This window comes from Clupea harengus, unplaced genomic scaffold (genome assembly GCF_900700415.2).
Source record: "Clupea harengus unplaced genomic scaffold, Ch_v2.0.2, whole genome shotgun sequence".
Classification (NCBI taxonomy): Eukaryota; Metazoa; Chordata; class Actinopteri; order Clupeiformes; family Clupeidae; genus Clupea; species Clupea harengus.
Window position 1 is genome coordinate 1 of NW_024880568.1, and position 10,000 is coordinate 10,000.

A 10,000-nucleotide genomic window follows, 5' to 3' on the forward strand; every position below is an offset into this window, starting at 1 on the left:
CACCTCCAGGATCACACCGCTCAAGATCTGGAGGGGTGGAGACAGAAGGACAATAGAGAAAGAGAGGGACGAGGGATGAAGATTTGAGATTAAGATTATAGTTCTCTACACCAGATTAAGATTATAGTTCCGGAGACTACAAGGGATGAAGATTATAGTCCTCGAGACTACACCAGATTAAGATTATAGTTCTCTCTAGACTATACCAGATTAAGATTATAGTTCCGGAGACTACCAGGATGAAGATTATAGTTCTCGAGACTATGCAGGATGAAGATTATAGTTATCGAGACTACAAGGTACTGTCAAATTGTCATCCTATGAAGAGGGCTACAGGTTTTGACTGAACATTTTAGAACATTAAAGACCTTCTTCAGTCTTACTCAGAGAGGAAGAAACAGGTTTTGAAATGAAACAACAGGGCCTTATAGAGCAAATAGGTCCATTAGCAATCCATTCCTTTCCACAGGCTTATCAGAGAAGGTGTAAACACACCCATCTGCAGTATAATTAATGTGAAATGTGTTTATGAGGTGTGATTATAAAATGGACAACTCTGACCTGGACCACTGGGATGTGTTTAGTATTATCCAAAATACTGTGGATACAATGAGATTTTTTACATTTGTATAGTGTTATTTTACATGTCTAGTTCTCTGATAAACAACCTGCCCTAATAAAGTCACCCAATGGCTTGAGGAAGGATCCATTATATGACATTTAAAATTGTTTATCTTCATTTCAAACTGAGGTCCATTTAGTCCAGTTATCTTCATTTCAAACTGAGGTCCATCACAGTTGTGATCTGTGTTGCGTCATTGCCTAAGTTACTGACTTATCCAGTGCAGTAAAACGTATGAAACCACACAAATATCAATGATCAATGACACCCAGGTGCTAACACACTCTTGTGATCTTAAACCTCTCAGAACATTTGAACCTTTTCGACAAAAACAACTTTGCTGTTAAAAAGCATGTTAGGTATTAAATGGGTTCTCCAGAGCTGAGAAGTCTCACAACACCGACAGCTAAACAGTTTCCACAAAAGAATCGTTCAACTGAAAGCTCTGGGTGGAACCTGTTTGATGTTTTCTTCCAGGTATTTCAATGGGCACATTTCTGAGAACCATTACGGCTTGTTAACAGTGGACCATCATTACTTCAGTCAACATCGTAAAACATCCGGAGTAAAGTGGGGGGAAAGCAGGAGGTCTGTCTCTTACCTTGAAGTACACCGGCTCCACCTTGTGTTTCAGCGCGTGCGCCTTGCCCACGATGTTCAGGACGGAGGACACCTTGTCCGGGTCGTTGAGGTTCTCCACCACGGTGTTGATGGCGTTCATGACGCGCCGCGCGTGCTGTCGCAGCTGGCTGCTCTTCTCCATCTCCTCAGGGTCGTCCATGTCCTGGAACTGGCTGAAGTACTGCTTGGCCGAGGGGAAGTTCACAAAGAACCTGGAGGGGAATCGAGGGCCCATGAGTAAGACATCGACTCCACTCAGTGCTTAACTTTTTCTTTTTCTCTCATAATTTCTCTTCTCTTATTTTCATTTCTTTGGGAGGAACTGTAAAAGTAAAGCTTTGAATTGTTACTTATTACTTCTTGCTGTCATTGTTGTTTTTCTGTTTCCTGAAAATGTTTTCTAAAAGCAGCAGCCTTATTCAAGGTACCCTTTCCTTACTGGTGGGCTGGATCAGAAGTGCAGAAATCCCTTCCCTGACATAGATCTCAACAGAAATAGAACTGAGTTTCCTGCAGAGGTACATCCTACGACCCACTGGGTAAAAGCCATCAGCAACAGCATTCATGCCACAGACAATAGATAATAATAACCTTAGTTCCACCATCAGCGTGTCAAGAGAATGTCACTAGCATCCCCAGATACCACCGCAGAACTTACATGTCAGTCTGGAAAATAACTGACTTGACTGCATGTCTTCTCCAGCCTATAAATGGTTCTAGCCTAAAATAACAAAATAATGTCAAAATCTTTGGAAGTTTACCATCTTGAACTAATATAAGATGCCTCCTATGGTTAAAACCACCCCCAGAAGTGCGGGTGACATGGTGTTGACAGAAGGTGAGATCACTGTAGACAGTAAGACATGGAGTGACAGACAATTTCTTTGCTCTTCAGTTTTAGACATATTTGTAGGTGGACAACACACAATAAAACGGTAATAACATCTTCAAAGGAGAAGAACAATCAACAATTCAATTTCAGCTCATTCTGGCTCTTTTGTTATTACCCTGGCACACTCTAGTCAATCTCACTACCCTCACTACAAGACCAACGTGAACCTCCACCAGACTTTTTAATCATGACTCTGATTTCATATAACAGATACTATTGTGTATATCTATTCATACAATGGATGTTATTAGTCATATATCCATATGCTTTGACTGGACCGTGAGATGAATACATGTACCCAAGCCATAACTGAAGTTCCCTTAGGAGAAAAAAAAAAATGACATTCATGGACTATAACGTAATGTTCTCTCCTCAAATCAAATGAGATCAGAACATTTTTTACTTTAATGAAATCGACATTTCAACATTCATTCTCCTTATTTGCCTGGCGAAAGGCAGACAGTGAACAGTGATAACTGTTACGTAAACCGAGACTGTGAAATCACATTTCTCAGAATAGTTATTATCTAAGTGCGGGTGAAGTCACCTAAGAAATGTTAGCAGTGTGCAAGTCCAGCGGGGAGAGAGAGATGACCTCCTTTAAGAAACTAGGCTAAGTTGAACATTTAACCAAAGGTTGTTTAAACACAACGCCTGGGCTATCTCTGTTCGCTGTGCTTCACGGGGCCCTAACCAGATGATACACGCTCCACAAGAAGAGAATGGTAATCATACATTTCTGGGGCCCCCGGGGTCATAAACTGCCTTTCCATCTGACTGAGCGAAGACATTGCTCATCTCGGTGTGTCACACAAAGCTAATAAAATAAATAAAAACCCCACACACAGTAGCCCTGGCCGTGGGCAAGGAGCTGGCCCTCTTGTAATTAGCCCCTTGGCTATCCCCCCTTACACAGATGAGGTGCTTTGGACTGTGGTGTGAGGGGGTCTGTTTGAGACGAAGAGAAATAGAGAGAAAAGAAGACAGAGAGAGAGCGAGAAAGAGAGAGATAGAGACGGAGAGAACGAGAGAGAAAAGAAGAGAGAGAGAGCGAGAAAGAGAGAGATAGAGACGGAGAGAACGAGAGAGAAAAGAAGAGAGAGACGGAGAGAAAGAGAGAGAGGAATGTCATGTCTTTATTTTGTCTGTGTGTGTCAGTGCGTGAATTTGCCAATGCGAGTGTCTACGAGTGTGAGCGTGTGTGTCTGCCTGTGTCTCTAAGTGTTTGTGAGTACCCGAGTGTGTGTGTGTGTGTGTGTGCGCTGGTGTGTCAATAAGTGTGTGTGTAGTGTGTGCGTGTGTCGGGTAGTGCAGTGGTGCTGCATAGATGATTGGCACCCAGCAGCTGAAGTGGTGCTGATGAGAGGGAAGTCATTAAGTCGTGGCGGGTGTAATTACTGACAGGTGCAGGGAGCTGAGGAGAGGAGAGGAGAGGAGAGAGTGAGAGAGGAGAGAGGAGAGAGTGAGAACAAGAGAAAGGAGAGTGAGAGAGGAAGGAACAGAGAGGAGAACAAGGGAAAGGAGAGTGAGAGAGAGGAGAGAGAGCAGAGAGGAGAACAAGGGAAAGGAGAGTGAGGAGAGAGGAGAGAGAGGAGAACAAGCGAAAGGAGAGTGAGAGAGATGAGAAGAGGAGAAAGGAGAGAGGAGAACAAAGGAAAGGAGAGTGAGAGACAGGAGAAGAGAGTGAGAGAGGTAAGCATAGCTGGGGAGGGGGGAGAAGAGAAGAGAAGAGGGGAGGACGGAGAAGAGAAACACGAGATAAGAGAGGAGAGGACAGGAGAGGAGAGCTCCCCTCTCAGCCGTTGCCCTCAGCATCACCACCACAGCCCGTAGTCGCGCCAGTGTTACAGAGCTGGTTTGAATACACAGCCAAAGAAACTTCTGCTAATGCTCAACAGTCGCCATCAGATAAATTACAGTCCATTGGTGATTATAGGGAACAATCATTTATTATAAAAAAAAGAAGCATCTTTGTGTGTTATGGCTGCATTAATCTGTCTCCCGCACTACCACAACAACCCAGCAGGGCTGCCTTTGCTAATGGCATTGTATACCTTGTCTCAGTGACCAATGTAGAAACTGATTGATAAGCAAATGAAATTATGACTTTGTGAGGCATTTCCATGTGGCACTTCTTATCACAATGCACTTCCAGATATTATCAGAGTGATGATTAGTATGAATGCAGGGCTCTCAAGTTTTGAAGACAGGCAAGAGTGACATATCCCACCACGCCCCCGCCCGCCCCCATTCCACCCGCCTCGCCCCTGCCGTATGCCCACAGGACCAGCCCAACCCCCACCCCCCATATTATTAGTGTTTTGTTGTTGTTAATAATAATTGTCTCAGTGAACAATGTAGAAACTGATTTGATAAACAAATGAATTATGACTTTGTGAGCATTTCCATGTGGCACTGCTTATCACAATGCACTTCCAGATATTATCAGAGGGATGATTAGTATGAATGTATTGGCATGGCCTTCCTTAAATTCTAGTATCCATAAAGCAATGTAAACACATCCATAAAGGGTTATAAAGTATTCATAATGCCTCATAATGTCTGACACAAGTCTATACAACCATTTATAAGTAGACATGACTGCACTCATAAAGCGTTATAATATTGTTGTAGAAGCCCTTCATAACTATTGTTATGAAAGCCTGTATGGAGTTACGTATGGCTCTATAAAGCGCATTTGGTGACTAAACAGCATTCGACATAAGGCAAAGATGTCATCAGATAAAAGAAGCTTTACTAAGCATTCTGATACTTCAAGCTGTAAGGGCTTATAGTATCATAACGCTTTATGATCGCTTATGACCAGCAATTGTGAAAAGTGGAATGGTTGATTTTTGTTAGTCACAGCACAGTGCACTACACATTGTTGTCATAGTGTAGATTGCCATCTGCCAGCGCTAAGTTTGGCCTCCGGCAGCACCCCTACTACATCAGAGCCTGCAGATCCTATGACATGCTATGTTGAGAAAGAGCACTAGCTTGTAGCTGTCCAAGCGTACCTTTTCCAGCTGTCGATTTTGCTCTCTTTGAAATGCCATTCAGGAGCTTGGCAGTTCAGCGCCCATAAATTAGCATGAAGGATGCACAGCACTCCAACAGGAATTAGCACGAGGAATGCTAGGTCCTTAAAATGACTGATGTTTACCGTATCAGAAAAAGGATGCAAAAGACATGCTTCTTTAAAAAAAATCGCCTCTTACATTTAGGAGATGCTCAACATTTGAGGGAAATTGTCTCTGAAATTGTCAGAAGGTCGTGGCTGATAAGACTGAGCTTCGGTTGCCGCAGCATGTGAGCCAATCCAAACGTGTGAGGAGAGAGTGGCATGTCTCTGTGGCAGAACAGCCTCTTATCAAACACATGGCTTTCTCAGATACATTGGCAGCTAGTTAATTGCATACTGATTAGCTCTGATGAGAGCTTATGCATCGCGGCGCCACACAACCAAGCACCACACGGCTGACTTTTCAGGCACACACTCACACACACACACACACACACACACACACACAGTCACACACACACACATGATTTACACCAATGGGTGTAATAACTCAGATGGTTTTCAAAGAACTTCGGGTCTTCGAATGAAGATGAGACTGATTCCATATGGCAATGCTGCTGTTACGGTTCCCTTTCACAGATCATTGATGCTAATGAACACCAGATTCAAATATCAATAATCACGCTGCCACAAAAGAATATGCCATGACATTTTGAGCGTATAGGGCAGTAAAGTGGAGATGCCTCTAGTCTACGTGCTCTTTTCCACGGCTTCACTCACTGGGAAAGCTGGCATATGGGCAGAAGAGTGCCTCAGGTGCTCCACGGAGAGGGTGAAATTGTATTTGTACGCATTGATGATATTTGCTGAGGCTACTGTCAGCGCAGTCTCCTGCATGGATACTCGCAACGCTGGTTTTGTGTGTCAGCGCCTAACGTCTGCAGAAGACGTCTTAAATGTCTCCTGTGGGCCCAGTGGCCCCCGCACACGCACCGATGCCACTGTACCATGAGATGCCCCCGCCCACACGCACCAATGCCACTGTACCATGAGATGATGCCCCTTTCATCCTCTCCTGCCAAAATACACTCCGGTATTTACTTCAGTGCCATCACTATGTTGTTGACATTTTGTTTTATGTTATCAAAATCACACAAAAAAAAAAGATCCAGATATGTTGTGGTTGATGATTATGTGGATCTGCAGCAGAAAAAAAGACATGGGTTGTTAGGGCTGGGATATACTCTCTTCACTCGGTGAAGTGAATGTATGCTAATGAATGTAAATGGCTGGCTCTTGTTACGTAAGGGCTTGGCTTCCCACAAGCAATGCAAACATCCACTCCAGTCAGTCCCTGCTGGAAATCTCTTCTCCTACTCCCTCCTGTTTGCTGCCCTTAACTGGTCATCCTTTTAAGCCTCGATCAAACCTGTATACTCTGCCTCTGTCTCTGTCTCGTATCTCATATCTCATCTCATCTTTGCACCAACCACTTGTGCAGACCCATCGACTTCAGCAGGGCTGACTGGATTGGCAGCAGTGCATTGGCCAGCGAAGGCAGCTGGTAGGTCGGGGTGAGGATGCTGCCTGGGGATTGGTCGGGATGAGGATGCTGCCTGGGGATTGGTCGGGGTGAGGATGCTGCCTGGGGATTGGTCGGAGGTGAGGATGCTGCCTGGGGATTGGTCGGGTGAGGATGCTGCCTGGGGATTGGTCGGGGTGAGGATGCTGCCTGGGGATTGGTCGGAGTGAGGATGCTGCCTGGGGATTGGTCGGGATGAGGATGCTGCCTGGGGATTGGTCGGGATGAGGATGCTGCCTGGGGATTGGTCGGGGTGAGGATGCTGCCTGGGGATTGGTCGGGGTGAGGATGCTGCCTGGGGATTGGTCGGGTGAGGATGCTGCCTGGGGATTGGTCGGGGTGAGGATGCTGCCTGGGGATTGGTCGGGTGAGGATGCTGGCTGGGGATTGATTGGAGGGGATTCGCTCCCGAGCCCCTTGGTGGAGACGGGCATGGAGGCTGCCCTGCCGTCTGGGGTACAGCAGGTGGGCGCTGTCTCTAGCTCTGGAGAGACGGTGCAGTACCATCATCATCATCATCATCATCAATAACAACAACAATAACAACAACAATAACAACAACAGAAGGGGGCTTGTTGCTTGGGCTTGGTGGACACTTAATCTTGTCATCACTCACTGATAAGAGCTTCACTAGTGAGGTGCCTGGGTTTTTTTTTTGTTTTTTTTATTGTATTTTGGTCCTTAAAGTTTAGGTTCACATGGAAGTTTCAGGAACTTGTAATATGTCAACCATATATGTTTTATCTCTTGTCATGCACATCAAACCTGCTGAAACCTGGTTTCATTTCTCTGACTGGGGTTAGTTCTACCACCCATTCTATCTAGCTCAGCAGAAACTATCCAAACTCTTCACAAACCCTGCATATCACCACCCTGCCCCCGGCCTGAACACACAACACACACACCCTGCCCCCTGCCTTGAACACACAACACACACACACCCGTGCCACCACTGGGCCTGAACACTAAGCTGGGTGTTGAAAATAAAATGCAGAATTCCACCGATTGTAGCTTTTTTTTTTCTGCTGCAGCCAGCCGCATGCTGAGCGGGACCTGTTTAATCCGTACTCTGGAGAAGAGTCGCAGTGAAAGCGCTCGCTGGAGAGATGCCCTGTGGACCAGCGCAGCACAGCGCAGCAGCAGCCCCAGAGAGGAGAGGAGAGGAGAGGAGGAGAAGAGGAGGAGAAGAGGAGGAGAGGAGGAGAGGGTGCCAGAGAGGTGCCAGGCCCAGGAGCTGCCACCCACAGATAAGAACCTCACACATTCTGTTTCTGCAACGCACAGCCTCATACACACACACACACACACACACACACACACACGTATGCTCTCACACACACATGCAGACACGCTCTCACACACAGACACATGCAGACACGCTCTCACACACAGACACACTCTCACAAAGATATACTCGCGACCGCACATATACACGCACATATACACACAAGCACATGGATGTACATGCAGGGATATGTGCACACACAAATAGACATACATACACACACTCACACACACACACACACGTACACACATTTCACGTACACCTTCACACATTTACACGGACACACGCTTGCCCACGCTCACACATCCACCCACACATGCCCACCCACACACACGCAAACACTCATACACACACATACACACACACACACACACACACTCATATACACACACATACACACACACACACTGACAAACACACTCTTACAGACACACATACACACACACTGACAAGCACGCTCATGCACATACACAAACACTCCCTCTGTCTCACACACGGGAGACGGGGCAACGGCGCTGGAAAACACACTCACACACACTCCGACACACACTCACACATTCCGCACCTCATATCGAGTCCCTCTCTCCCCGAAGATTTTTGGCTCAGGGATTTTGCTTGTCACCTCATACCTACAAATCACAACATGCCACCCTCACTCCTGACAGTCGCCCTGGCAACCTCAAGCTTGCTATTTTAACGAGTCCTCGGGGTCTGAAGCGTGGCGGCGGCGGCGGCGCTATGTTAGCAGGAAAGTCCAAAAGCCCAGGTGGAAACCCCACACATACAAACACATTATCCAGCGCCGCTGGGAGAAAAAAAAAGGAATGTTATTAATATAGCCCCGATGCCTGGTTCTTTTCAAGCTGACAAAAAGGCTATGAGATGTTGGATTTTCTCATGCTGGTATTTTAAAACATTGTGAAGCTTGAGCCATCGCACCTCAGGTACTGGATTACTGGGGACAGGAATTAGGGGATAAGATGCTGACTGAATTGTGTTTTGACTAGGAACAGGTGTTAAAAATAGAAGTCTGGTTAGACCTAATACTTTTTAACATTGGAAAACGATACAGTATATTTTACTATAATCTCGAAATAATATCTCCATGGTGAAATGATTTATGCATGACCAAGCTCTGCTCAGTAAACACTTGGAGTTGCTTTGAAAATGTCTTCCACAAACGAATGACCCATTTCAAAATTGTAGTTCTCGTCTGCCTATCAAATCTAAATAATTACATAATGTTCCAGTATCCAATAGATAATCAGAACTACAAAAATTGTTACAGTATTTTCACACTGTAACAACATGAAATCTTTTAACTTTCATTACGTTAAAGCAACAATATGCAACAATTTGCCACTTTTTGAGGTATGTTTTTAATGAGCAACTACTTCTGGTATCATCTTCAAATACATTTTGATGGAACATGGTCATGTGAAGGACCTATATACACACTGCCTGTTTTCACTGCACTGTTTTCACTGCCCATCCAGGCTATGCACTGTGTAGTGTGGCTCGGGTCGAAACAACCCGTGAAAATATAAGAAAAGCTTTCACAGCACGACGTGGCCAACAAAGATGCCTGTGCAAGCTTTTATCAGTGCTTTTATTAGTGGGTGTTGGTAGTGTTTTCAAGTGTTTATGCATGCTTTTTAGGCAGGTAGGTCGCTAGCTTTAGACCTAAACTCCATAATGCTAAGTCTAAAAGCTGCACACTAGGTCTTTTTTTTTTTTTACAATACCTGTTGTGTTATGTCTGTCTCTCTGTCTCTCTGACTGCATCAGTTATCAATTATATCAAAGACAAGTATTTTTTTTTTCTTCTGCTTCCCTATTGTAGCACCTTGAGCTGAGTATAAGCTGTGATTGCGGAGAGTGAGATGGGTGAAGATTGCTGTTCCATCGTCTGCTGTACCTTTTTTTGTTCTGAGGAGGGAGTGTGTTTTTCCTCAGACCACATGTGGAGTAGT

At 45.1% G+C, this 10,000-nt stretch overlaps 1 protein-coding gene across 1 annotated transcript in view; it reads right to left on the reverse strand.

Moving 5' to 3' along the window:
- Positions 1-3: 3 nt before the first annotated feature.
- The window catches only part of LOC122132385 (cytoglobin-2-like), a gene marked incomplete at its 3' end in the record, with an annotated part of 10,913 nt that continues 916 nt past the window's right edge, over positions 4-10,000 (reverse strand). Inside the window, exons 2-3 of the mRNA XM_042707161.1 lie at positions 1,224-1,455; positions 4-27 (exon numbers count right to left, since the gene is read on the reverse strand). Of these exons, the coding sequence (XP_042563095.1) occupies positions 4-27; positions 1,224-1,455 (256 nt within the window). The remainder of the gene's footprint in view (positions 28-1,223; positions 1,456-10,000) is intronic.